A 26,724-nucleotide genomic window follows, 5' to 3' on the forward strand; every position below is an offset into this window, starting at 1 on the left:
TTATTAGGAACAGCATGCCGACAAAAACGGGCTTTGCTTTGACACCAAATGAATTTGTCACGTTTGACTTTGCTTCAGTAAAAAGCGATGGTTTACGTTTGCGCTTTGTGTCGAGTCATCCAGGCGCGCAGGTGTTGCACCTGAGCGCGCACGCTGCTCTCGGCCGTGCCACCCGCCGCGGCGTACTGCTCCACGCTGGACCTGTAGTCCCACACCGACGTCACGTCGCCTGCCAACAGCGGGCTGAGCGCACACAAGCGCCGTCAGGTACAAGCGTGGGCGTGTTCGTGCGCGTGCGCGAGCGAGCGAGCCAATCACCTGATGGCGTTCAGGTCCTCCGCAGTCAACTGGTCCAAGGCGACCTTTTTGGATTCGGCCGTGAAAACCACTTTGCCTGCCAGAGCGTGAGCGTCCCTGAATGCCACCTGAGACAGAAGACGGAACGAGCGCTCACTCGTTTGCCAGCTAAATTGGACCTCCGAATACAAACACGCTGCTACCGACTTTTCAAACTACCCGGTTTCCTGCTCTATGGCCATGATCACACTCTTTGTGTTTGGCACTCCACGAGTTTGACTGTCGAGGCCTATATGCGGCAGAGAAACGTCTTTTGTTTTTGGTGGCTCATGCGCTCACCCCCTTCCTCACGAGGTAGTAGGCCAGATCGGTGGCCAGCATGTCAGGACTGAGTGCCGCCTCCATGGCGCCAGCATCAATCTGAAAAAGAAAGCGCAAAGGACCTGAGCGTGACCTCAGAGCGAGAGCACTTTGCCAGGAAATCTTGCCGTCCGTCCACCGACCTTCAGCGTGGAGATGACTCCGGCGCTGACCTGCAGGACGGCCAGTATGGAGTCGTAGCAGTCAAACATGGCCTCCTTGTCCTCCTGAGAGAAACAACACAACAAATACGGCTTCCGTCTCGGATCGGTTCTCGTTTGTGTTTTTCGAGGGGGATCTGGCCAGGAAGCAATTCATTTGATAACACGAAAATGTAGACAGAAACAATTCCAAACAGAAAACGACTGACAAGCATCCAGGGAGCACGCAGAGCAGCAAATGTACCCGATGCAAGCAAACACCTCCAACAAGGTCACACATCAGAGCACGCACGACTGCTACCGAGAAAGAAAGAAAGAAAGTTCACTTAGACACACGCCCACATCTAAACTTTGACTGGCGGCAATATACATGCCTAACAGAAAGAGAAGTGCTCCGAAAATTGAACCCTGTGGGATCCCCTTTTCTCGGGTGATTCGCTTCAGACACAAGATCAGCGACCTTAAGAGTCGACCACTGTGGGCCCTAAGGAGGTAGACTTTTCCAAAAAAGGGGCAAACATTTCTGGATCCTACTAAACATCTCCACATTCTAGAACAAAACGAGCAAACGGTCCGAAGGCAACGTGCAATTCGAGTCCTTTGCTGGCTGATGGAAGGATTGTTCATAAATGAAAACGCTGTTACGATTTTAGCGATGATTGGGGGAAAAGGAGGAAACGAGAGATGAGAAGGAATTTGGTACCTGCAGGTCTTTGTTGTAAGCGCTGGGAAGACCTTTCAGGGTCATCATGAAGCCTGCGCACTGAAAAGAAAAACAATGAACACGCGATGAGCCAAAGGATGCCCGGCGAATTCTGGCAAGCGCAGATGTTCTTACTCGGCCAAAGATTCGACCCGCCTTGCTCCTGATCAGCTCCAGACTGTCGCCGTTCTTCTTCTGGGGCATCAAGCTGCTGCCCGTGCTGCGCAACATAAATGAGACATTTTGGCCGTCGTTGCAAGGCAACTTGAGCAAAAACCGAAGGCTGCACTTGTGTTTAGGAAAGTGCGTCAACTCTGTCAAGTTTGGGGATTTTTATTTTTCAGAAGTTTGACACCATTTTACCCCGTTTTTCTAGGAATGAATATCAGTTATCGGCCTCCATGACCACGACCCGGAAAAAAAGTATATTCTAATGTGCCGCCAAAAATTCAAAGATGTTCACATTTTCGGGGAGCATGACTGAATGAGACGGTCACATTTTCCATTGATCATCAACAGTCACGCTCCAACACAAAGAACGACCCGAAATAGAAATTATTGGCAAAAAGCCGAGATGTCCGCTTTTATGATTCAACATTTAACTGAAAAAAAAACAAAAAAAAACGCATCGGCATTTGTTCAGCTTGCTCCTCATGTTCTGTTGCAAAAGTTTTGACGGCGTGCAAAGCGAGCACCAAGGTCCAATTTTGGTGCGTGAGCAACCAAACGTGCGTGCGTGTCGTTGTGGTTTTACCAGTATGACCGGAAGATCAGTCGCTCTTTGCAGAGGATCAAGAATATGCCCGATCACTCATCATTTCCTCCACCTCTACCAAATTTTCTAAGGGTGCCTAAACTGCAAATGTTCCTTTTTGGAGCAACAAAATGAAATGGAATCGTTTGGCTCCGCCCACACGCTGACCACTCACTGCATTCGATGTGAATTTGCTTTACATGGTCCACTACATCCGAGCACCATCACGTGGCGCTGCCGGCTGACCTGTAGGCGTCAGCGAGTGTGACGAAGGAGAACTCTTTGGTGCTGTACAGCAGAATGTCCTCGGCCATCTTGCTCAGATGAGTTGCACACAGCGAGGCCCAGAACAGGAACTCGGCTGTCGCACGCGCACGAAATTTGAAAAAAAAAATAAAATAAATCCATTTAAAAAAAATCAGGCTTTGATTGACAGCCGCCAATGGGCCGACGGACATACCCACAAAGTCTCGTTGGGCGGTGGCGTCCATGCTGTTCAAGCTGATCTCATCGAAACGCAACTCTGTCAACGACACAGGACAGATTTCAGTCGGCTTCATCACAAGAGTCACATGTCCGCATCACTGGCGTCGGGCTGAAATCCACTTGGTCCAAATTTCTTTTTTGTCCACCAAACAACACAATCACTCCATCCTGATATTTTGACAAAACATTCAGCAGAGGTGGCTTTTGGACTCAATTTTGCTGCGCCGTTATTTTTCAAAACCGAACCAAACTGTCACCGCCAGCCCGTCACATTATTTTCACCAAGCGGCCGTCAGTTTTTTTGTTTTTGTTTTTAAATACACATCTTATTGTCGTGAACGTCATTTTGTTCAGTGTTCTGATTGGCTTTTGGACCCGTTCTCAAATATAAACAAATTTCTATTGATTTATTTTTTAGAGCAAACTGACAGTTTCTTAAATATGGGAATACTCAAAGACGAAATTTTGATAGCAAGATGAACTTTGTAGCTACTTTGTGGACTGAAGCCATTGCAATTATTTTGCGCATGTTTCGGTCAGCGAAATGTGCGGCTGGTGATGAGCTGACAATTTTGCCGTTGATCGTCTTTCATCATCATTGCCAGGATGGCCGAGTGGTCTAAGGCGCCGCGTTCAGGACCCAGTCTCCCCAGGAGGCCTGGGTTCGAATCTCGAATTTCCCCATTGTGGGACTAATAAAGGCATTATTATTATCTGCAAAATGGCCGTTCGCCTCTGACGGAGCGGTCGCTCACTCGGACGGAATGCGCACGTCTGCTTTTGGCCAATGGAAGAGTGGAAGCCGCAAGAATGCTGACGGACTCTACAAAAGGCGATGGTCTCGTGCCCCCGACGCCAGCGACGGCCAATGTGTCAGTGAGGACCTTTCCGCAGAAACTCCCTGTCGATGGCGAACGGCGTCCCAGCGATGGCGCCGCTGAAAAGCACAGGAAGCGGTTCAGTGAACACGAGGGCTTTCCACAGCGCCAACCACATGAACGTGAGCGTTTGGGCCACTTGCAAATTTTGCCAAAGGCGGACACCAAATGTCAGACGTTGTTCAGTACTCTCTCGATCGATCAATCAATCAATCAATCGGTGTCTGGAATCGAACGTGAGACAGATAGCAGCTGGAAGTCGACAAGCACAGACCGACCTTTCCAAGCTCATGTAATTGGATCCGTTTTATGAAGACCAAGGCCCGGTTACAACCTGCCACCCATTTTTCTGTGGCCTCTGGCATATGCTAAAAATTACATTTGAAAATTACACGCAAAATTGTTCCCCCCAAAAAAATTTAATAAAAATAAGTTTGGAGATGCTCATAGTGAGAAGAGAGGGTAATGAAAAGAAAGCAATCAGTTTAGATACTGGAGACCTTTTGCAAAGATTTAAATAAAAGATTCCGTTTACAATTATTTACGACTTAAATGAGACCATTTCTCTTCAAAATAATGTGTTGAATCAAGATTGAACTTTGCAAGCAAATGTGACGCATTGTGTGAACAAACGGAAGCATCACATTTGGTAACCGTTTGAAAAAAGCGACACTTTGATCTTATTTTGCTTGACAATGTGGAGAGGAACGAGTCTCAAAATCTGGTGAAATCGTTATTCGCCTCAGAACCTTTCAGTGAAATCTGTAATGTATCAAATTAACTTGGAAAGAAACAAAAGATAATTGCTTGCTTTGCATCGCGCTTGATGAATGAAAGCCAAGGAATTTTAAAGTGGCCCTCAAACCAAAAAAGTTGGTTTGATGTGGCTCAGCGGTCAGAGGTCAAAGCCTTACCTGCCCAGAGGTAAGACGTTAACACGCTTGCTGGTCTCCTGCAGCCGCTCCACGTCCCGCCGCAAAGCCACGGCGTGACTTTCGTCCACGTGACAGGAAGAAATCAAGCCAGCAGAGGCATGAGACCCACACGAGACAAGGTAGTGGATTTGCGCTCACCTTAGGATCCAGTGGCTCCATCGGATTGGCTGAGCTCGCTGCATGTGGGTGTAACCAGGAAACAGGACATTTATCTCGCTAAGGAGAAGAACAAGAACTTCATCATGATTACTTAAGAACAACAATAACTGCAGTTTACTGACGAGGTGTGACGTCTCCATGTACAGTAAAGCTGTATGTCTGTCTTATACTGCCCCCAGGTGGCCAAGGTGTGAACACCGATAGCAGCGGCACGAGATTCCGTTGAAATGAAGCAAGAATTGTGGCCAACATGTTTGCATTGTGTCACTAGCGTCCAGTTTTATATCGTTATTATTATACAAAAAATACCTATTCTTAGGGTTTAGCAAAACATTCTAAAAGTCTGTTTTGTTTGGGAGGCTGGAACGGATTCCGAGTTCCGAACGGAATTCAAACCTTACGACTGTACGGGGGAGTTGGCAAAAGCGAGAGCGAGATAGTGAAAATTCATCAAATACTGGCATTCACTCGAACGACCATGAAAAACCGGTTTCAACTAAAACATGAATAGAAACGAAAATAAGCGGTGAAAAATCGGGGACAAGGGTTGGAAAATGCCCCAAAAATCTGTGCATAAGTGAATTTGCAAATTCGGAACACGGGATGCATTCGACATAGTTGGCTAAAATTCTGACGAATAATGCACTCCCAATCACGCCATGGGGATGCTGAGCGGCGGTGACGGCAGCAGCAGCAGCAGCAGCAGCAGCAGCAGCATACTTTGCGGCGCGCTCCACCATGGCGGAGATGAGGAGGAGGGCGTGGTCAGTCAGCGTGGCGATGGCGTCTCGCAGCCACAGACGCATGTCGGTCACCACCTGCGCCACAAACGCACGTAAGCGTCGTCCACGGCAAGTCACGCGCACACAGCGCCCCCACCTGGTCGTTCCTGCTCCTGCCGGTGTGCAGCTTCCCCGCAGCGGAGCCAATCAACTCCTGCACACGCACATCATCATCATCATCATCATCATCATCATCATCATCATCATCATTAGGTACAAAAAAAAGATTTATCGAAGGGCAGCGAGGTTTGTAAAATTTTGACTCTCTCATGTTGTGAGCCAGAGAGTGGTGGCGTCAGAGACGTAGAACAGACAATCAGCAACTAGAGATAGCGAGATGAAGAAGAAATAAAAGTGAAATCAAGCTGAGATCCGCAATGGATGGATCCAAACGACATCTATAAAACTACAAACGGATGCACAAAAGTGACATCTCGAGAGATTGAGCTTGAAACTAATTAAAAGAGTCGGATCAAAGGTAGAACGCAAATCAAGGCGAGGCGATTATAACATCAAGGTTTGATACTTGAATGATCGATCAACTCACTCCTGTTCATATTATTATTCTGTTGGTCCTGCACATTATTCACCCAAAAATGAACTCATGTTGCAGTAGAAGATCCAGCGCAAGCGCAACTAAGACAAGTCTGCTATCGAGTGGCGAAAGGTGATATCAAAAAAACTACAGTCGATTCAAATTCGCAGTTAGGCCAAAAATAGGTGACATTTTTCCATTTCACCTAAATAGTTTTTGGTTTGCTTGTTTGTTCTGGAATCCAGCTCCACCTATTTTTGATGGAAAGTGCGGCTTTTCCCCGGGTACTCCGCATTCCTCCCACATTACAAAGACATGCATGGTAGGTTGCAGAGCTCGGCACTTGACCCTTCTTTGCCGGCCAGTCCCCCGCCCTCCAGCCGTGATCTCGGTACCGTTCCGGCCTTATTCATAAAAATTGCCGGCCCCGACCCCGTTTCTATATGAACCGAGGTGGCAGTCGGAGCGCCGCCTGCCAGTTGCCCGTCAGCGACCTCGACAGGCAGACAACGGCTGACCTTGAGTCTGCGTTCATTGGCAGTGTGGATGTCTTCGTCGCCGTTTTTGAGCACAAAGGCACCTTTGCTCCACTCCTCGCTGATCTGGAAACACAAAAAGTCAATCCCCATCTCTTATTATTCCTTAATGACACATATGATCACATTTTGAGCTGTTGTGCCACTGCCAACGACGAAAGCAATCAGAATAAGCAAAAAAGCGTTTCCTACAGCAGTCAGAATGCAAAAAAAATAAATAAATAGTTGATTGGATACAAGCTGATTTGTGCCACACGTGTCACTCTGCGATACGCGCATGTCATTTGTGGCCGGCCGAAAGGAGAAAAACAGTCAAGCGCCGCTCTGACATAAACGATTAGAGTGACAACAAATTCAGCCACGATAGTTTGACAGCAGTTTTTGAAATTGTCCGACGTGTGACATAGTCGCAAACGTGCGGTCGTTATGACGCAGACTTCAATCGAGGAAAGTGAATGTTCAGCTCATATCGAACATCCTGTCGGTCACATTTTTAGAACTTACCCGCCTAAAATACAGCGCGTGCGTTTGCTCAACTGTGCGCGGCTCTTCTGAGTGTGCGAGTTTACTTTGCTTTTCTTTAGCGTGCTTTTCTCGCAATCCGTTTTGAAACGAAACGCTGACCGTTTCGGCACATCGGAAAACGTTATTCCGACCGACGTCAGTCTTGTCAACAAAAAATCATTTCCAGGCGAGGACCGTGGACTTGCGTCCTGCTATCAATTTACCCGCTGAGACGATACGCTCGTCCTTATATGAAACGTTTGCTCGGCTGCGATCAAAAAGTCACATGACTGGATACCGCCTGCTGATTTGCAGAACAAAGGTTTATCACTTCCTCCTCCTTTGCGGCCATCGACAGACTCATCATCGTGAAAGCAACATGGACGGCGATATCGATGACGATATATGCCGCCAAGTCCTCGTCCATCGTTTGTCGACATGCGCCCTGAGGTCGTACCGAGCTTCTTCGTCGACAAAATGTTTTGGCTTACTGTGTTTGTTTTGTTTGTTCTCTGGAGGCGCCGTGACCTTTCACCTGTGCCACTATGTGCTTGTGGCAGCTCACGTTATTCGTTCATCCATTGTCGAGCACAACGTGCAGGAATGTGGGTGGCACCACCGCAGCCATTCAATTCCAGTGGAGTGCGCACACAGCAAGCGCGTGTCCTGACCTGGTCCAGCCCTTGCAAAATGAGGCCCATCTCGTCAGCGCTGAGCAGCTCGGCCCCGTGCAGAGCCCAGGCGTAGGCTTTGCTGCCCGTCAGGTCGGCATCCCACATCCGCTGGTCGTAGGTCACCGACTTGTTGAAGCGCTCCATCACCGGGTCGGTGACGCCCACAAACCGACCCCCCCACAGCTTGGACCCCTGACACACAATAATAATAATAATAATAATTTGCCCTTTATTAGTCCCACAATGGGGAAATTCGAGATTCGAACCCAGGCCTCCTGGGGAGACTGGGTCCTGAACGCGGCGCCTTAGACCACTCGGCCATCAAGATTACTTGTTACTGCAAAGTCATCTTTAACAGCTAAATCCTGCAATTAGCGTTAACCTGTTAAAACTATTTCAATGTGACACTTTTGGGAGTGTTGTGTTTTGTGTGAAATTACGCTCGCAGCTCTCACTCGGCATCATTTGCATAATTCAATCCGTTCGGTATTACATTATAGAGATTAGAAATGATGGCACTCGTCTGTACTTGATTCTAAATGCAATCCATCCTTATTAGTTTCCATCTTGCTACAACATCTCCTTTTTGGGCTCAAAAGCACCAAGTGAGTCCAACAACCGGAGATTTGCCTTGATTGGGATTCGAAAAATGATACAAATGACATTAGAGAGGGCAGCAGGTCAACATTTACTCGTTGCGTCTTCGCGTGTAAAGTGGAAAAGTTGGGAAAAGTTCCTTACCTCGGCGGTCATCTCAAGGAACAAAAAGTGATCTCGGTTTTTTTGTGCTGACAGAAAAAAGATCAGAAATGAGTCAGCTTGACCGGTCGGACTCGTTTTCAACGTAACAAACGATGAAAAAGCCCAGAATTGAAAAATACTCTTAAAAATGAGCAAGAGTAGATCGAGAAAATAAATCCAAGAGGCGCTAAAGAGACGCCATCGGCAGTGGACCTGAAACGTGACGCTTGTTGGCACGAAATGCATCTTGGGATATCGTTGCTCACAAAAAAAAAAAAAAAAGAAAAAAAACGAAAATACACAAACAGAAGACACTGTCCTCATTTATTTCCTAGACTATAAGTACAAGCATAGTTTGATGTAAAACAAATTTTCATTCTGAAAGTATTTCAATGTTTGGTAGCGTGGAACCAAATACATTTGACCTCTTGTTTCGCACGGATTCTTTTGCATGGCACCAAGTCGCCCGGCAACATGGAAGTGTAAGTGAAATGCTTTATTTTTGTTTGGGGGGGGGGGCAGTGGAAAATACTTAAAGCTATCATGGCTTTTGTTCACATTTCATTCCTAAAACATATCTTCCACATTTTATTTACTCATCGATATGAGTGTTAAAGATTAAACCTAATTTTGCTTCAATTCATTCTTTCCGCTGATCGGTCGACTGACAAAGATAAACGTTTACATTTTAACATATTTTCTGTTTATGTGTTGTGATGTTTCATTAAAACTCTTCCAACATCACTGCAACCAGATGAAAAACAATCAAACAACTAGCTCAACTGTCTGGTCGTTAAGAGTACTACAGACACAGTAAATATATTATATTGTAATTCCATTCGTGAACTTTGTTTTGTTTTATTAGGAAAAACGCTAACGCCGCCATGCTCAGCAACTATGAGGTGAGGCAATTTGCTCGATTTGGCTTTTATTTCCTTTTGTTTAAATGTGAGTGATATGATGTTGCTTGTGTAAGTTTTTGTAGAAATTTGTGTAATGGAGCAATCATTTGTTTAAACGTGTTTGCAGAAATGATGTTTTCAAATGTGAGTAATGCGTCAATGCTTGTCAGGTGTTCCAGTTGCTAACTGACCTGAAGGAAGAGAAGAAAGACAGCGGCAAGAACAAACACAGCGCCGGGCAGCAGAATCTCAACACCATCATGTATGAGGTGAGCATCATCATCTTCATGCATCAAAAACCTCAGGTGGCTAAAGTGTTCACACGCTCTACTCAAGTAGAAATACACAAACTTAAGTTTACGACAACAAAAAGGATGGATACCAAGTAAAAAAGTACAAAAACAAATCAGTCAGATGAAATAGCGGTCCCTCTTTGAGTCATCTTTGAAGCGAAGATCTCAAGCGTTGTTCACTCGCCTTTTTTTTTTTTTTAAGCGAGGATTCGAAAATACACATCTGGTTTCAAATGTAGGGACTCAAATTTAAAAAGGTGTGAGAAACGTGTCACTGAAAACACAGACAGATGAAAAGTGTACAGTAGAAAGTAAGCAAGTATTTGTATGCGGTTACTTTGAACGAATGTCCTGCTTACGCACATGTGTGTCCCACTCGTGTCCATCACAACACAGACGCTCAAGTACTTGTCCAAGACACCGTGCAGCCGCCAGCATCCCGAGATGGTCAACGCCTTTCTGTCCACCATGATGCGGCACAAACTCACAAAGTCAGTCTTGCTTTCTCCTTCCTGCTTCTGTTTGACATTGTGACATCACCTTGATGCCTTCTCACGCCTCACCAGGGCTGAGAAGCTGCAGCTACTCAACCACCGGCCGCAGACCGCCGTGGAGATGCAGCTAGTGAGTCTTTTCACCATCATCAGCTAGGACAGGCATCACCAAATGGCGGAGGACCGCGGGATGGTTCTGACCCGACCCATGGCCAATCTATGATGAATTTTTTTCAGGGCGCATTCGCAAACGTCGGCGCTGCAATTCTAGTAAATACGGAAAAGGCGTCACTGATTTGGGCCAATCAAATCTTTTGTTTACGATCCACTGCCAATTGCGCAGCAGACCGGAAGAGAGTACTGCTGACAGTTAGCGAGGTCGATGCGTCTTGTTTTAAATGAATGGACGGAGAAATGTAGTTTGGTTCTGGCTGCAGCCAATTCAAACCTAGTGTGCATCATATGCTCCGAAACCGTCGCAACATGGCGAAGCGCCACTACGAAACAGAGCACCGCCCTTTTGTGCACAGTTATCCGCTGACGTTTGAGGTGAGCGCACGCATAAACATCGAACTTTGAGTGCAGTACAACAGATTTTTACATTTTCCTTTACATCGCAGCCGCATGCAAACGAATATTCAGTAAAAGTATCATGGATTTTGGGGAAACATCAAAAATGTTCAAGTGATGGGGAAGTTGTGAAGGAGTGCTTAAATGTGGTTGCACAAACATTATTTAAAGGAAAACACAAAGCCCAGATGTGTGAAATAATCGACCAAATCCCAGTGGCCCTGACTCCGTTCCAACCCAGATTTAAGTCACTGGCAGGGCAGTCACAAACTCATTTTTCTCATTAAGAGAAGTTAAAAAAATCTTCAAAAGAAAAGGTGGTGTCAAAGCTCATTTTGAATTCGTTTTTCATCAGGACAGCCATTTTTATTGATTGTGTACTGAACATCTTGACCTGGTTTACTTGGATAATTAGGCTTTCCATTTTTTTAGGCTGATAACTGTTTGATTTTTAAAAAAAAAAGGTAAAAGATGTTAACTCAATGCTTAGCACTCGATATATTTCTGCAGGAGATATTTTTTGGAAGTGGCACCCTTAAATTCCTGGAGCCACATTTTCTTGAATGTGAAATAAACGCCTTATATTTGTTTGACTGGCAAAGATGTTTAATGGGAACATTGCTAAATATTTAGTATATAAGTGCGCTCTGTTGAAAATGACTAAATATTGAAACTATATAAATATGTGAACATAGGCTAGACATTTCGGGAAGTTGGACTTTGGTTCGGACCTTTTAATTGGAAGAAATTTTCGTCGTGGACCTCTGTGACTTTTAATTGAATACCTCTGAGCTAGGAGATTGTCCTCCAATGAAGGCCATGCGCAAAACTGCCCCTGAAAAGTCCACAGCAACCCCTGAACGAACCCAAATGAGTTTGTCGGACGCCCTCCATTTTGATTGTCGTTTTCAACTTTTCAGCTGCAGAGTTGCAGTCAAGGCAAGAATTGACATGATTACTGCACACCAAATGTGTGTGTGCGTGTGTGTGTTTGCACCCGAGATGGTGGAGGAGAGCGAGGAGCGTCTGTCAGAGGAGCAAATAGAGGAGCTGATCCAGACCATCTCCGAAGTTCTACCCGGCGATCCCGAGCAGGAAGACGCGGGGGCGGCGTGAATGCAAAAGTGCAACGCTTGCTGCTCGCCGTGCATCCGGGTGCGCACGCTCAAGCCTTGCAGCTCGTCGCCAGTCAACGCTCCGATGACACCAGATGGCCCAAGACATCGAACATCTGTGCTGTGTGAGCACAGGCGTGCTTGTGGATAGATGTCACGTATGTTAAGAGGGAGGTGGCGTGTCTTTTTTTCATGTCGTATTTGGGATGATTATTCGGAAAAGGGTTATATGAATAAAATTGCATCTGATGATCACCACTTGAATTTGGACTTTTGCAAATGTTGGTGGCCCATTGACATGCCCTTCTTGCCTCATGCTCAAGTCATCAAGAGCGCCGTAGCAGCCATGTTGGTTGCACACTTAACAAGTTGCCAAACTTGCGACAACACTCCAAATGATCACATCCTTTGTGGACGCAACCAAACATGTTGCAAATCAAGTAACTGCAACCAGTAAGACCTTTTGGTGTTGAAAGCGTGAATAACAGGATTTTCAAACGTGCTCTTGGAAACAATTACAACCTTTATGAAAGTCTAATATTTTGATTTTCCAAGATTGATCCACGAATATGCAAATGTCCCATCAAGAAGCGCCGTGCGGACGATCAGAAAGATGTTCAGCTTCATTCGGGTTTGCACTTCCCGTTTCCACACGGCAAGACTGAGGCAACGTAAAGGTTGCAGCTGCTCGTCCCGCTTTCAGCATCACAGCCATAGATGCCGAAGGACAATTTAGAGAGCAAGGTCTCCAAACGTTTACCTCTGAGGACCGCATACACAAAACTGAAGCATGCCTCTTTGAAATTCTTCAACTTGATTAAATGTGCTGAAACAATCCGCCCCGCAATTAAAAAGGAAAGTTATTTTCACTAACTGCCACATCGCAGCTGTCTGCTAACAGCGAGATGGCGAATGACTTTTCCTGATTTGGGGGTGGTCCACAGCCCTCAGCAAATCACAATCAGACGACAATCTTTTGAGGACAGTGGACAGATATTCACGTTTCTTTCTCCTTTATGAATTCATTGTCCAAAACAACGCTGATGTAGGTTATCATCATTTGTGCTTGAAAAGATGAAAAGGTAATTCTAATTGTGATATGTTCACAAATCAGACCTTGACAGCGAGCTGAAGGTGGAGGCAAACATTTTGGCTTCTGAAACAGTCGATTCACAAGGCGCACCCAAACCAGGCATTCTTTTTCTTACTTTTAGTTGTCAATCGTTTCTTCGTACTGTATATCTAGAAAAGGGCTGCAGATAATGATTTTTTTTCATCGATGTCCTTTATTTTTTGGGGGGGGATTCATTGAAGAGGAATTTCCATCCCTTTACACAAAGCGGGAAGTGCGAATTTGGAGTCCGGTTGGGCACATGTGCGTGGACAAACACGTGTCTTTGATTATTGCAAATGAGGTCATTAGTAGCTGTTGGCTGCAAATGAAGGACAGCAGAAGACGTGTCCTCAAACTTGCACTGCGCCCCAGTGCAAATATTTGCTTTGACAACATCAAGACTGCTAACGCGGAAAGTGCCCCATTAAAAAAAAAATCTCCGTCATTTGCATCCCACTTCCCGTGTGACTGCCTAGCCATCTGCTGCTGGCACAAATCAATCATTTATTATTTATTGACGTGCATTAGTGAGTCTGACTCATGTAGACGCCAACTGCGGACGTGAGCGTCCAATAGTCACGTGTTGGGGGGGGGGGGGGGGTCAAAGCTGCAATAATAGTCTCCAAAATGGATGTGGTCAATTTGTACTGATGCCCACTTCAACCTCTGAGACGAACGTGACGATTTTGCTGTCGTTTTTCCTCCGCAAGTGAGGCTGTTGCTGTGACGTTTCTTTTTTATGTTAGTCGGGTTGCCGGGAAATAATATATATGAAAAATAAAGTGTCAAGTGAATGACTTGAGGCGGGCTTCGCTCTTGTGAGCTGTTACTGAGGAGTCGGACGTAAACAATCGTCGAGCTGAAATCTTTTTGGTCTCGAGTGCGGAAGTGGATTAGAAAAAAAAAGAATTCTACTATTGCGGAATTGCTTTTTAAGGGCTCGACCAATAGAGAGGCTCCAAATATGTGCTCGCCCAATCAGCGCCGAGCCTTCACAAGAGGGCGCTTGCTCTTTTCCGCTTTTTTTTTTTTTTTTTGCGCCTCCTCCTGGTGGCTCGTCGCCTCGCGAGCGCGCACTCGAGACTCGCTCGCGGTCGCCAACGGCGGCGGCGACTGGAAACTTGGATTTGTCGCCCACTTGTTCGCGACTGACTGCATGGCGAAAGCATTTCCGCCGCGGCGTCGAAGCTGAGACGAGAGGGAAGAAATTCGCGACGTTTGTGCTTGTTCGGCCGGAGGCTCGGGTGAGTCAAGCCCGGCCGAGCGCGTCGTCCTCCTTCGGCGGCGGCCAGCTAGGTCGGGTCCACCTTGGCTCTTTGTATTTGGTTCCGTTCGTCGCGTTTTCGGGCCGGGCCAAGTCCAGCCTGTTGTCCGGCGACGGCACACCTGGAGGAGGCTGGTGGCGTGCCCGCTCCAGATGTGCCGTCGCTGGCGGCCACCAGGCCTCGGCGGCCGCGCGCATTACCAGTTTGGAGCTCAGTGAAGCCTGTTGATGGCGCTACTCAAGGCAACGTAATAGAACACACGTTCGCTCGTGTTTGGGTCAGAACTACGTCGTCGTCTTGCGTTCGGTCCGATTGGCTCCGTGCACACTTCCAGCTGTTGACGAGGACAATCGAGTGACGTCACGTAGGTCACATGCGAAACGTCATAACATGTCGATGTCAGAAGAACGTTCACATGACACATTTGGAACAGAGAGAACTCCGACGGTTTTGCTAAACCGGTCGAGTCTTCAATGAGCTCATTTAATGTTGTTGAACCTCTCCGCTCAGGAACAGAACCAGCTTGTGGAGCTCCTCACTCTTCAACTGACCATCCTTCAGACACAGAAGCAGCAAAAGTGGTGGTGAAGCTTCTCGTTGTGCATACGGCCATTTGTCGGCGTCGGTGCCAGCAGAGCGACTCCGCCTTCCGGATTGAGCGCACAAAGCGTTATGTTGGACCTTCCTCGGAAGCGGTTAACAAGTGTTATTGCTAGTGGAGCTCCCGATCCAGTGAGCGCACGAGTGTGGCGTTGTTGTAGTAGTAAAAAGAGGAAGCTGATCCGTCAGCACTTAGCGGCGGCCTAAGAATGAGGAAGTTTGTGGTTGTGAACATGATCCGCCGGCTCGACCAAATCATCAATGATGCGTAATTAGCAGTGGCGCGGCTCAAGGGTGTCATGAGCCCTAATCCACTTCGGTTTCCCGAGGATGGCGCCAAGCTCTCGGATGGCCGCTTCTCGGGAATGTCCGGCAGCAAGCTCGTTAGGCACCGGAGCCGACGTGACGCAAACGGCCTGTTTTGTTGTTTCAGGTGGACACGATGGACGCGAGCCGGCCTGCGGGCCCGGCAGGAAACCCCCCCGCTCTCACCTGAGCGTCCCGGCAGGCCCGGAACCTTCTAGTGGAATTTGGCGTCTCCCTGCCCGAGCGAAGATGCGCGTGAGCCGCTCCAATGTTCTGCTGGGCTGCGTGCTCCTTTGCTCCGCCTCCCTGCTCTACCTGGGCCTGAGCGGGCTGGACTGCCCACCCGGCAGCCAGCGCTCCCGCTGGGCGGAGCTCCGCCGGGGCTTGGCCAATCCCAACGCCTCGCTGGGCGAGCGCCTTCCCGAGGACACACCCCTCATCTTTATCGGCGGCTTCCCGCGCAGCGGCACCACCCTGATGCGGGTCATGCTGGACGCCCACAAGGCCGTCCGCTGCGGGGAGGAGACCCGGGTCATCCCCCGGCTGCTCACCATGCGCGCCTCCTGGAGCCGCTCCGTCAAGGAGCGCATACGTCTGGACGAGGCCGGCGTCACCGACCAAGTCCTGGACTCGGCCGTGCGCGCCTTCCTCCTAGAGGTGATGTCATCACGCGCCGATAGGGCGGGTCACGCCGAATAATGAAATATGCAAATTGACAAATTGCGCTCCAAAAAATATTTTCCATCCCTTTTTTCAAAAATGGGAATCGTTCATCATTGCCCGAGTCGGGAATGCTCGAGCATAATTTGATGTCGACTACGTCGCTGCTTTTGTTCCGTACCGCCGGTCAGAAAATTGGCAAAAATGTCGTCTTGGGGAAAAAGGTCATCGGTCTGCTTTCTTTCACTTTGAAAGAAGAAAGGTTGACTGACGTCCACCTCGTCGTATTCTGCTCGTCTTCTCCCGCTGATGTTGCCTTCTTGCCATTTGATTGGTGGAGATTTTGACCTGAAACTTGTTTCAGCCAATCAGAGTAGCGGCATTCAGGAGACGCGTTGACGAACAGGAAGTCGAAGATTGCTGAATGTTGTGCTTGCGTGTGCGTCAGGTGATCGTGGGCCACGGCGAGCCAGCGCCTCGTCTGTGCAACAAAGATCCTTTCGCCTTGAAGTCGTTGACGTACTTGGCTCACATCTTCCCCAAGAGCAAGTTTGTGTTGATGGTGCGAGACGGACGCGCCTCCATCCACTCCGTCATCTCACGCAAGGTGACCGCTTTTGGTGTTTGTTGTGCGTCTCATGGAAGGGCCATCTCGTTAGCCTCATCGCACCACACAAACTTAAAAAAAAGAAAAACATTACGGGTTGCAAAGCAGGCCCCATTGAAGGACTCTTATTTGCCTTTAAATTCAGATCAAGTCATCTAAATGCCTTTTGTTTCTTTTTTTATTGACGAATTGCAGTGTACAAATTTCTTTGGGATAGAAACATTTGGGAAGGACCAGGTTTGAAGGCATCTTAACGCTCTGCCTTCAAGTTTAGCCTCTAAAATTCAAAAACCAAGCATGATGGGATGTTTGAATGTGTTTTGACATGAGCTGCCTTCAAAATCCAAACCATAAAAATCACAGACATGATAGCAAAAAAGCCAGCTAACGAGGACCCAATTGGGCGCGGCGTCCCCCAGGTGACCATCTCAGGCTTCGACCTGAACAACCCGCGCGACTGCCTGAGCAAGTGGAGCAACGCGGTGGAGACCATGTTCAACCAGTGCGTGGCGGCCGGTCCGGAGCGATGCCTGCCCGTGCGCTACGAGCATCTGGTGCTGCGGCCCGAACGCGAGATGCGCCAGCTGCTGCGCTTCCTGGAGCTCCGCTGGGACCCGGCCGTGCTGCACCACGAGGAGCTCATCGGCAAGGCCGGCGGCGTCTCGCTCTCCAAGTGAGTTGTCATCCGCCTTCACAGCGGCCAGATGTTGCTTGCCAAAGATATTTGAATCCCTTTTGTTTTGTTGCTGATTTTTGCCAACTGTGAACCGAGGGATTTTTGGGCTGATCAACTAATCTTGCTATGCCAGAAACGTAGATGTGTGTGCGTGTGATGATGTGGCAAAGTTGGCAGATATTAAAAATGGGAGGAGGCATTGCAGATAGTGTATTTTTTTTGGATCAACTATTATGTTTTACCACGTAGTGGTTGGTTTTACCACTAACTTATTTTAAAAAAAAAATAAAAAAAAAAAGACGTGGTGAAATACGATCTTGCACATTTTGGGGGTATTTGGATTTACTTTAGGGGGCCTAAGCACCCCCCCCAAAATGGACAGCCTAGGATAGATGATGTGGAAAAGTTGGTCGCATTACAAACGTGGGGAGGTCGGAAATAGGCGTGATGGACAGTGCACTTCGACGATGAAGGCCAGTTGCACGTGTTTGTTTTGTGACAACGCGTGTTAGGGTGGAACGCTCGACGGACCAGGTGGTGAAGCCGGTGAACACAGAGGCGCTGGCCAAGTGGGTGGGCCACATTCCCGACGACGTGGTGGAGCACATGGCCGAGGTGGCGCCCATGCTGGCGCGCCTGGGATACGACCCGCGCGCCAACCCGCCCGACTACGCCCGCGCGCCGCCGCTCTCCAACCCCGCAACGGTAACCGCAAACACATCGCAGAACCAAAGCGAACTCATTTCATGCGAGCTAACCATGCTCAAGCTCGAGCAAGTCGGCTGGAAAAACGTCATCGTGTCTGGGTTATATTCTGATGAACCCCGCCGCCGTTTGAGGCAAGACACGCCCCCGCCGCAACAACATTCACAAAACAAAACGTTTGGTGGCTTCCTACGTGGTCCTCGCCATCCACGCGAGATCGCTGTCCTACTTTGTCATGTTCAGGACACGGCGCACTTCTGACAATCCAAAACGTAACGCACGCTATTGGAAAGGTTGACTTCCAACCCCCGGCAGTCAGTGAAAGCTGCAATCTTGGCGTTAAAGTTTTCAGTGTGTTTGAACTTCATTGTTGGCAACGTTCAAACGCACTTTCAAAACAAACAAACAAAAAAAAAAACGTCCTGCAAACGCCTCCAGGCAGCAAACCTGACACCAAACTGGGCTGACCAATAATCTAAAATGGTGCATGACTGCCATCTATTGGCCATTGTGTGTCATTAAAAGTAGCTTCCAAGCTTGAAATTCACTGGAGCATGAAACCGTTCATTGATTTTGTTTATTTTCTCTCAGCAGCCTTGGAAGGGGGCGGAACCTTCTCGAGCCGCTTAGAGAACAAAAGGCAGCTGCAGAACTTTCTGGACGCTGCGGAGCACCTTAATTACACACTTTTGTGTGCCAACCACACATTGCCCACATCTTTCTGCCGTTCTGCGGACTCATGCGTCATCCGCTGCCGCCAACACGGATTTCTGAGCTCACCGCCAATGTGAACCACTTGCTGGACTTTTTAAAGACTATTTTCTTAATAAATTATTTCAAAAGAGCTACGGGTGGCCTTCCCGCCTGCGGTGGTGGGCAGTTGCGTGTCCGTACGGTCAGCTCATCTCCATGGTTACCAACAAGTCAATAATAAACAAATGACACAATGCAGATGTTGGTTTACTTGTGGCCAATCGTCAGCGTTGAACGGCATCGCAAGAGTCCAACTGGTGGCCCGTCTCGGGAATCCACATTTTTTTCCCTCAATTGAAGCAGTTTGACAAGGTTTCTTACATGCCAAATCTTTTTCTTAACAGAAATTGGGGAAGATGGCGGAGTGCCTTAAGATAAGAGTGCCTCCACTTTTGAGATACAAGCCGTCAATTGACCAAATGTTTTGGTCAAAATTTGTTGTCAATGTTAAAGCATTAACTTTCGAGGTTTCAATTTTCTAACGCATTTTACTTTTACTCACTTCCTGTGGCAGCTGACCTCTGACCTCCGCTAACTTTTCAGCCAAACTTCAAAGTCTCCGGCACAGAAAGACTGAGACCGAGTTTCGTAGTTTTACTTTAAAAAGTCGCGATGCTTGACGTATCGTTCAACACTTTTATTTTACGGGAAAAGAATCATATTTGAGGATTAAGAAAGCTATTAGAAAAGTCTTTAAATGGAAATATACTTGAAATTTTTGCCGCCGCGCTACTTCCAAGATTTTACTCGAGTACATACATACGTTACAAGTGTCTAGCAAATTGTAGTTGAAAAGATGCGATTAATCGCATCAATTATGGAAAATATTTGTGATGGAATAGTTACATTGTAAATACATAACTAAATATTAAAATATAAATATTGCCAGTTGTGAATTTGTCTATTTGCTGAATGATTAATTTTTTGGGGTGTGCTTTAAAGTTTGCCACGCCATAAAAATGGAGCTTTGGCACCTTCTGAAAGCATCCGAGTTGGTTTGAGGGGAGCGCTTGCAAATTCAAATTTGACACTTTCACATTTTCACGTGTGAAGCAGAATTCAGGAAGCAACTTGGTGACTGCTGGAGCTCAACGGAGCTTGTGAGTCTTTGTTTGAAATCTTTGCAAATACTTGTTTTTTTTCTTACAAGAAGAACAGCAGCAGATTAACTTTAATTTAGAAACTGGGAAAAAAGTCTACAAGTCACTTTTAATGAACTTTGGGTCTTTTTGTGGCCAGAACTGATTTTGTGATCAAAAGCTCAAAATGACTTTTTGCTATGTTGTCCAATGACGAGGTGGTTTTCATAATTAAATGTAAATGGGTAATGTCCATGAAATTGAGTTTGATGTTGTTCTAAATGGACTCGTGAAGCTACTCAACGATTGGGTCGACTCTCACCGGAAAAAAAAAAGCATCTCATCAGTCAAGCGTCGTCATTGTCGTCGCTCGCCGCCAGGCTGCTGTCAGTCGACTTGGCATCCTCGTCGTCCTCTGTTTTGTCTTGCGTCTTGTCAGGTTGCGGCTGCGATGTCTGCGGTGCGGCGCATCCTGGCACTGCGGCGCCCCCTGGTGAGGGGGCGGGCCCCACGACCGGCTGCGCCCCCTCGAGGAAGGACGACCACCCTTTCAGGCGCTCTTCACGTTCGCGGCACGTCTCCTCCACCTTCACACAAGCACACACACACGTACATATATATTTATATACACACACTGCAGTGTTGGCTTGCAAAGCTCAGTGTTCCCTTGAGAAAACAATTTTAGATCGGGTATATATTTGACACTTGCTTGGCTTCGTCGAGGGCGTTAGGCCAAATGAGAATGATTTATTTTATTAGAATGAACTCTTGGGACTTTTATTGTGAAAGGCACGAGTAGCGCGCTCATATGAAAACTGCAATTTGAGCCGCCCTAAGCGTGACTTTCTCCCCACCTGATAGTCGGTGGCGCCATCCCACAGCTGCGCACTGAGCTGGCGACCTCCGAACCAACGTCCGTGGAAAGACTGGATGCAGGCGTCGGCGTGCTCCTGCTCCTTGAAGGCCACCGACGCCACGCCGTCGGGATGCCGCTGCCCAACCACAAAAGGGAAAAAAAAAAACGGCATCCATCACCTCACCGTCCGTCTCAAACGGCCAATGGCAAGACGGCGGCACTCACGTCGAACAGGATGACCTTCTTCACCTCGCCAAACTTCTCGCACTCCGAGCGCAGGTCATCACGGTATTCGTTCAGAACCAGAGGGTCCTCCTAACGTGCGCGTACACAAATGCATATGTGAGGAGGTTTGTCAAACTTTACGTGCGGGCGGGTTTGTGCATTTGCATGGATGAACATTGTGTATGAGCATCTCATCATGTGTGTGCGCATACCTCGAAGTCACTGGGATGAAACATGTTTCTGATGATGACGACCTTCTCGTGTCGCTTCCTGGCGTCGCCTTGCTTTTCGGGCCTCCAGTCCAATTGCCTGCTCGGAGACCCACACGTCAGCATCTCTCTCGCTCTCGCTCTGTCATGGCGTGCCTACTTTTGCTGCTGCTGCATCTTCCGGCGGTAGTCCTTGTTCTTCTTCTTCTTCTTGCTGACGTCATATTGCCCTTTGAGCTCGAAGCGAGCAGCCTCAACGTGCACTTTGTGACCTCTGACCTCCGACTCGTCCATGAGACGCACGGCCAACTCCACTGACTCCCTCTGAACGCACACGCAAACACACAACATTTTCTTTTTTTATCTATTCTGGATGATCAAATTAATTAAATGACTTATGAATTAACTTCACTGCCTCCATATAGCAATTGTATCTACATTATTGTTGCCAAGTAAATGAGCTCCGATCTTTTACTGCACAGAGGCTGCTCAGATCTAAAGGTCACAGCGATCCACAGGAAGGAGGGGGCCGGAGGGGTGGGTGAAAGAGTCCCATATTTTTAATTTTTTTTTTTTGGGGGGGGGGGGTCCCATTTGAGGGGGGGCGGAGACTGGTGCGACCTTGAGGTAGCAGCAGAGTCCATCTCCCTTCAGGTTGCCGTCTTTGTCCTTGTACAGTTTGACCTTGAAGTCTTCGGTGATGGGGTCTCTCATGACGATGCCACACTTGGACATCAGCTCCACAAACTCGTCAGGGCTCGTGTCAGGGGGCAAGCCTGCGAGGGCGCACACACACACACACACGGCCAATCAAAGGAGGAGGTCAAAGACGAAACAAGTCTAGCACAAGCAGAAGCGCGCTACCCACCAGACACGTACACGTTGGTGTTCTTGGTGTCCTCCATGTCGAACCAGCCTGAAACACATTGCCGACCTCACGTCGTCATCGTCAGCCATTTGAATAATTGTGACTTAAAGCCTTATAACACCGATGCGATTTGTTATCCTGTCTATGGCATTTCCTATGAGCATTAAGCTGTTGAAATTGACGGCAAATTTATGCAATTATTTGAGAATGAATTATTTTTGTTTTGTTGAGTTTGAGACAACAACAAACTGCATGAAGCCTCTTTCAGGAACAATTCAATTGTGTGAGTTCACTGCTAGCATACAGCGCTTGGAATTCAAAACTAAAACGAAAGAAAGAAAATAGCATCGACCAAACAACGGCTCATATTGTGAAAAACTTTCCAGTGGGATGTCTTGTATCTCCAAATGTGGGAAAGCGCACTTGTCTTATTGACCAGTTTCCATTTCACGTCATCACCGATGCCGCGCGTGCATCATCGACTCGAAACAACGGGCGACCGGTCCAGGCTGCACCTCACCTCACGGCCAAAATCACACTCATGTTTGTCGTTGCCTTACCCGCATCGGTTTTCCTCTTGTCTCCTTTGCGCTTGCCATCTTTGGCCGCGCTCACTTGCTGCTCCGATATTGGCTCCTGCGCCGTCTTCTCCCCGCCCGCTGGCCGCTTCTCCACTTCCGTGGCGACAGGATCCACCGCGCCGGCGTCCAGATCGCCTTCCTGAATGAAGCCGTAGTTGGCCTGGTAGGCTGCCATGAAGTCCTCAGTAATCTGCACACAAAGCGCAACATCATTGACATGGGCGTCGCCCGGCGCGTGTGCCGCGTCCATACTTTGGGGAACCAGGCCTTCTTGTCATGGTCCCAGTCGTACACGGTGCCGTCGTTGGGGTCCGTGTACGTGAAGGGATCTGGAGGGTCTTGGCTTCTCCTGCTGTACAGCTCCTGGAGGCGCAGCTGCTCCTCAAACTCTTTGTTGGCCTTGTCACTCATCTGCAGCCACAACGTCGTCATCAGCAACAACAACACCACCACTGAGCGGTCTCAGTGTGTTGCGAACAGCTATTTCAGATTGATTTCATAATTATTTTTTTTATGTCAAGTAATTGGACAAACAGCAATGATTTCCATCCTTTTTCTGAAAAAAAACAGGATCTTATTTCAAACTGACAGTCCAAAAAATGCACAAACCTAAATTGTTTAGGACTGAGTTACTGCTTTGGGAAGTAAGAACTGTCAGAAAATCAGCAAAAATGTCAATCATTTTGCTTTTCAAACTTTTGCAAATGTTTTCTTTTTATCTAATCAGCTCACTTTCATTGAGGGCTCAAGAAAGCGGAAAATATTGACAATTCTGAGTTCAACGTTGTCTCAATCTCCATATTCGTTAACGCTGCAATTGCAATTCCTTGCATTCATTTTTTTATTCAATTTTTATTTAAATGTAAATAATATGCTTTATAATTTAAATTAATCTAATTTGCATCATCTTGAATCGAATTTGTAATCTATTTAGTTGTCAAGAAACATTTTTTTTTCATCAATCATGGACAGAGCTTCACTTCATGAGCTTTTCATTTTAACCTGTACATCTTTTGTATTATTATTTTGGGCACATGAAAATGAAAAAAACATTTATAATTTGAAATAACAACATACTTGAGAAGATTTGTTCGTCAACTGCAAATCATTGTGCATGTCAACATATGTGGGCAACAATTTGGGAGTTATTTTGGTGCATGGACGCGAGTTTCTATTTTGAACCGCAAACGCGCACTCGATGCTAAGCTAGCATCACTAAAATAGCATCACTAAAATAGCATCACTAAACTAGTTTACCTTTCTGGGGCGTCGGGGGTCCGAACGGCAGCACAAAAAAAGCAGCAAACGTGAGAGCAACGAGCTCCTAACTCGTCACCATTTTTTGTACAAGAGCATTTTCATTGACACTTGTTGAGGACAAAGACGCTAAGTTAACGTTTACCTCGACGCTTTATTCGCGGTAAGGCATGAAACAAGCACTTCCGGGGTAAGACCGCGACTGCGCATGCGTTTCCAATCTAGTGGCTCTTGTCGTCGCGGCTCCCCACTGAAAAAGTCAAAAGGGGAGGACACGAGCAACCCGCCCGCACGCTTATTTGGTTCCGAAAAGCAAATCGGCCGTACTCGCTGAAGCCGAACGATCAGGCCCGTTGGGCCGCCATCTTGCCAGGTAGCTTGCCGGCTGGCAGCTAGCTCGTCCTTGGAGCGGCGCTGCAAGTGGGCGAACGATGGCGGAGGGCGGCGGCGGCGGCGGCGGCGGTCTGGACCCGGTGAGCCTGCCCCCGGGGGACCCGCAGCTCATCGCCATGATTGTGGAGCACCTGAAGAACCGAGGACTGTTCGACGAGTTCCGTCGAGACTGCCTGGCGGACGTTGACACTAAGGTAGCCCACTCAAAAAAAAAAGATAAAGTAGCCCAAGTGCCAAGTTTCTTAACGAAGAGAAATTGATTATTTCCTTTCATCAACTATTACATTTTACAGAAGCTTATAGAGGGCGTTAAAAATAATGCCACGCGATCGTCCATTTTGGATGGCAAACCCTCATTTTCTTTACGACGACTGCAGACAGCCACAGTCGTCCTTGTCTTTCACTTTTTTTTCTGGGTGTTAAGTCAGTGATTTGTGATCACGTTCATTAGTCTGTTGTTCTGCCAAAATGTCCTACTCATGCAAAACTTCCTACCAGAGGCTAATTTGTCAGCTAAGTACTATTGTGTGCTTTCAGATCGTCTTGTTTACATGTATATAGGTAATTAAAAAAAAATCCTTTCGTAAAATACACCAAGACGCAAGCAGGTAGGACGTCCTGGCAGTTTAATTTTAGTGTCTCCATCGTTGCCGCCTGCAGCCGGCCTACCAGAACCTCCGTCAGAAGGTGGATAACTTTGTGACGTCACACCTGAGCACTCAGGAATGGAAGGCATCCATCAACAAGAACCAGATGAGGAATGGACTCAGACAAAGCGTGGTCCAGTAAGTCGCCACTGCCGCTTGCACCGTGTGTGTGTGTGTGTGTGTGTGTGTGTGTGTGTGTGTGTGTGTGTGTGTGTGTGTGTGTGTGTGTGTGTGTGTGTGTGTGTGTGTGTGTGCGGGCGCGAGTGTGCGCACGCCGTTTGCTGACGTGTTTGCCGTTTGTGTGCGTAGGTCGGGCATGTTGGAGTCGGGGGTGGACCGGATCATCACTCAGGTGGTGGACCCCAAGATGAACCACACCTTTAGACCGCACATTGAGACGGCCATCCACGACTTCCTGTCGAGAGACAAAAAGGACGATGGTGTCGCCACCGTCGGATCCTCCGAGCAGCCGGAACCGTCTGAGGGACCCAAAAGTCCTTAAACCCACTACAGGCAGACTAAAGCCAATTTAATTTATTTTTGCAAGAATACGTTGGTCCAAGCCAGCACTAATCCAAACAGCTCCTTGATCATCTTGCATTCATGGGATGAGAAGTGAACAAAATCAATCAATCAAAAATGAAAGTCACCAATAATCTGGCAAACATTGCCAGCCGAACCCGGAACAGCCTCGTGGATTTGGAAGTTGCTCTCATTTTTCTTCAAACTAACTTCACCTATGCTCGTCTGGTTTCTGGGTGTGGTCACGTGATGTTCTCAACGCGTACCAAGGTAGTTGTGAAGTTTATTTCAGTCACCAGTGGAGGGCGATAATGCCCAACATTTTGGCCCACAACCACACTTTCGGTATTATTCACACCCATTTTCAATTGCAATGTTTTGTTTTATTTTTGAAGCCAAAACATTTGGAACACGTGTTGGTAATACCCCCAATAAGCATTTGATAACATTGTGAAAAAAAAATCGATGAAGGCAATGTGCGGGCGCTGAAACTCAAGTATGCAAGTTCACCTATTTAATTCATCTCTCAGAAATGCAATATGAACTAAAATACTGTGTTTAGATTGGCACTAGGACATAAAAAAATGTATTCTTGCAAAAATAAATTGAGGTTTAGTGTGGAGGTGGTATTTGTTGTCACACTAGCCAGGAGGGAAGATGCTTTTTGTTGTAGCCCGGAAGGACACGACATGTTGAGATGAAGATGGCGTCATACGTGTGACTTCATCCCCGAACATTCCGTATTGACGTTACCTCACGTGGACCCCAAAGTGGGTCATGTGACCGTTACTTGTTATAAACATGTTTGCATTGTGCATCACACGCAATCGACTTCATGGAACCACACTCACTTCACTTCGGTCCCCCAAATTAAGCGAATTGATGATATAAGGGAGACGTTTTAGAACGCCTTATCCAATTTCCGAACTGCAGTGGTGCCTTGAGATATGAGTTGCCTTTGTTCCATGACCACACTTGGAAAAAAAATGCAAGGCCGGATGGGTACCGAGATCCGTAGGGCAAAAAGGGTCAAGTGCCCTGCACTGGTATTTATGATCTCTATAATATTTTCGTAGTGTGGTTTTCTTGGTTTCTTAACTTTGTCTCCCCCTGGCTGTTCTTAAAGTTAGGGAAAAAATACTAAACGCAAATGATACACTGCTGACATAATAAAAACACAATTACGAATAAACAATGTTTGGTTCCTTAATTTTTTAATGTATTGGTTTCATGTGAATTACGAAAATCTTTTCATTTTACATGTGCATGTGGCATTATGGTAAAAATGTGCTGCGTTTATTGCATTTAGCCAACAAGTACATTCGAACGTATTGCGAAATATTCCGTCCGTAATTTTCCAATTTAAAATGTGCACGCCATATTACTTATTCGAATTTAACAAAACGTAATACTGCTTCAGTTGATGTAACAAAAAATTGCAATAAAAACCGCATTCGACTGTCTTCCTTTCCAGTAAAGAGCTGTTCTTAAGTTTCTTCAAAATTAAGCAAACTGTATTCGT

The 26,724-nt window shown here is 47.1% G+C and overlaps 5 protein-coding genes across 11 annotated transcripts; 3 read left to right on the top strand and 2 right to left on the bottom strand.

Moving 5' to 3' along the window:
* Window positions 1–2: 2 nt before the first annotated feature.
* asl (argininosuccinate lyase) lies at window positions 3–8,734 on the bottom strand. The gene is made up of 16 exons (XM_088279729.1): window positions 8,506–8,734; window positions 7,762–7,956; window positions 6,569–6,652; window positions 5,613–5,669; window positions 5,454–5,551; window positions 4,713–4,790; window positions 4,554–4,631; window positions 3,646–3,698; window positions 2,736–2,798; window positions 2,522–2,636; window positions 1,657–1,741; window positions 1,522–1,581; window positions 801–884; window positions 637–717; window positions 319–425; window positions 3–243 (listed from the first exon to the last, which is right to left on the bottom strand). The coding sequence occupies exons 1-16, from the start codon at window positions 8,515–8,517 to the stop codon at window positions 93–95; spliced, it is 1,401 nt and encodes a 466-aa protein (XP_088135855.1). The 5' UTR covers window positions 8,518–8,734; the 3' UTR covers window positions 3–92.
* A 58-nt stretch (window positions 8,735–8,792) lies between these two features.
* Window positions 8,793–12,143, top strand: crcp (calcitonin gene-related peptide-receptor component protein). Its single transcript, XM_088279730.1, has 6 exons — window positions 8,793–8,987; window positions 9,371–9,407; window positions 9,578–9,676; window positions 10,097–10,191; window positions 10,267–10,324; window positions 11,767–12,143. Exons 1-6 carry the CDS (start codon window positions 8,980–8,982, stop codon window positions 11,878–11,880), a joined length of 411 nt encoding a protein of 136 aa, XP_088135856.1. The 5' UTR covers window positions 8,793–8,979; the 3' UTR covers window positions 11,881–12,143.
* Window positions 12,144–14,001: 1,858 nt separating this feature from the next.
* On the top strand, window positions 14,002–18,763 carry tpst1l (tyrosylprotein sulfotransferase 1, like). Of its 6 annotated transcripts, XM_088280416.1 has the most exons (7): window positions 14,002–14,237; window positions 14,769–14,842; window positions 15,292–15,821; window positions 16,273–16,431; window positions 16,851–17,104; window positions 17,620–17,812; window positions 18,404–18,763. In XM_088280416.1, exons 3-7 carry the CDS (start codon window positions 15,414–15,416, stop codon window positions 18,440–18,442), a joined length of 1,053 nt encoding a protein of 350 aa, XP_088136542.1. In that variant the 5' UTR covers window positions 14,002–14,237; window positions 14,769–14,842; window positions 15,292–15,413; the 3' UTR covers window positions 18,443–18,763. The 6 variants fall into 6 exon arrangements, with proteins under 6 accessions (XP_088136542.1, XP_088136538.1, XP_088136540.1 ...); XM_088280412.1 differs by having other exon boundaries at window positions 14,769–15,821; XM_088280414.1 differs by lacking the exon at window positions 14,769–14,842 and having other exon boundaries at window positions 14,003–14,237.
* Window positions 18,764–19,718: 955 nt separating this feature from the next.
* htatsf1 (HIV-1 Tat specific factor 1) lies at window positions 19,719–23,998 on the bottom strand. Of its 2 annotated transcripts, none has more exons than XM_088280421.1 (10): window positions 23,641–23,998; window positions 22,636–22,794; window positions 22,363–22,573; window positions 21,803–21,850; window positions 21,619–21,710; window positions 21,095–21,258; window positions 20,938–21,034; window positions 20,726–20,815; window positions 20,499–20,636; window positions 19,719–20,231 (listed from the first exon to the last, which is right to left on the bottom strand). In XM_088280421.1, exons 2-10 carry the CDS (start codon window positions 22,792–22,794, stop codon window positions 19,992–19,994), a joined length of 1,239 nt encoding a protein of 412 aa, XP_088136547.1. In that variant the 5' UTR covers window positions 23,641–23,998; the 3' UTR covers window positions 19,719–19,991. The 2 variants fall into 2 exon arrangements, with proteins under 2 accessions (XP_088136547.1, XP_088136546.1); XM_088280420.1 differs by having other exon boundaries at window positions 21,556–21,710; window positions 23,641–23,991.
* On the top strand, window positions 23,832–25,822 carry bod1 (biorientation of chromosomes in cell division 1). Its single transcript, XM_088280424.1, has 3 exons — window positions 23,832–24,227; window positions 24,694–24,818; window positions 24,990–25,822. Exons 1-3 carry the CDS (start codon window positions 24,072–24,074, stop codon window positions 25,180–25,182), a joined length of 474 nt encoding a protein of 157 aa, XP_088136550.1. The 5' UTR covers window positions 23,832–24,071; the 3' UTR covers window positions 25,183–25,822.
* The last annotated feature ends 902 nt before the right edge of the window (window positions 25,823–26,724 follow it).

This window comes from Idiotropiscis lumnitzeri, chromosome 17, assembly GCF_059441095.1.
Source record: "Idiotropiscis lumnitzeri isolate Australia: NSW breed Sydney's pygmy pipehorse chromosome 17, RoL_Ilum_1.0, whole genome shotgun sequence".
NCBI lineage: Eukaryota > Metazoa > Chordata > Actinopteri > Syngnathiformes > Syngnathidae > Idiotropiscis > Idiotropiscis lumnitzeri.

Coding starts and splice junctions, on each gene's coding strand:
- bod1 (XM_088280424.1), top strand. CDS start 24,072: ATGGCGGAGGGCGGCGGCGGCGGCGGCGGCGGTCTGGACCCGGTGAGC. Junction 24,228..24,693: donor TGGCGGACGTTGACACTAAG/GTAGCCCACTCA, acceptor TGCCGCCTGCAG/CCGGCCTACCAGAACCTCCG. Junction 24,819..24,989: donor CTCAGACAAAGCGTGGTCCA/GTAAGTCGCCAC, acceptor TTGTGTGCGTAG/GTCGGGCATGTTGGAGTCGG.
- crcp (XM_088279730.1), top strand. Junction 9,408..9,577: donor CCATGCTCAGCAACTATGAG/GTGAGGCAATTT, acceptor AATGCTTGTCAG/GTGTTCCAGTTGCTAACTGA. Junction 10,192..10,266: donor ATGCGGCACAAACTCACAAA/GTCAGTCTTGCT, acceptor ACGCCTCACCAG/GGCTGAGAAGCTGCAGCTAC.
- asl (XM_088279729.1), bottom strand. Junction 5,670..6,568: donor CCAATGAACGCAGACTCAAG/GTCAGCCGTTGT, acceptor GTGCGTGTGCAG/GAGTTGATTGGCTCCGCTGC. Junction 1,742..2,521: donor ACACTCGCTGACGCCTACAG/GTCAGCCGGCAG, acceptor TATGTTGCGCAG/CACGGGCAGCAGCTTGATGC.
- tpst1l (XM_088280412.1), top strand. CDS start 15,189: ATGGCGCCAAGCTCTCGGATGGCCGCTTCTCGGGAATGTCCGGCAGCA. Junction 17,105..17,619: donor GGCGGCGTCTCGCTCTCCAA/GTGAGTTGTCAT, acceptor AACGCGTGTTAG/GGTGGAACGCTCGACGGACC. Junction 17,813..18,403: donor CGCTCTCCAACCCCGCAACG/GTAACCGCAAAC, acceptor ATTTTCTCTCAG/CAGCCTTGGAAGGGGGCGGA.
- htatsf1 (XM_088280420.1), bottom strand. CDS start 22,794: ATGAGTGACAAGGCCAACAAAGAGTTTGAGGAGCAGCTGCGCCTCCAG. Junction 20,816..20,937: donor TTCATCCCAGTGACTTCGAG/GTATGCGCACAC, acceptor CGCGCACGTTAG/GAGGACCCTCTGGTTCTGAA. Junction 20,232..20,498: donor ATGGCGCCACCGACTATCAG/GTGGGGAGAAAG, acceptor GCTTGTGTGAAG/GTGGAGGAGACGTGCCGCGA.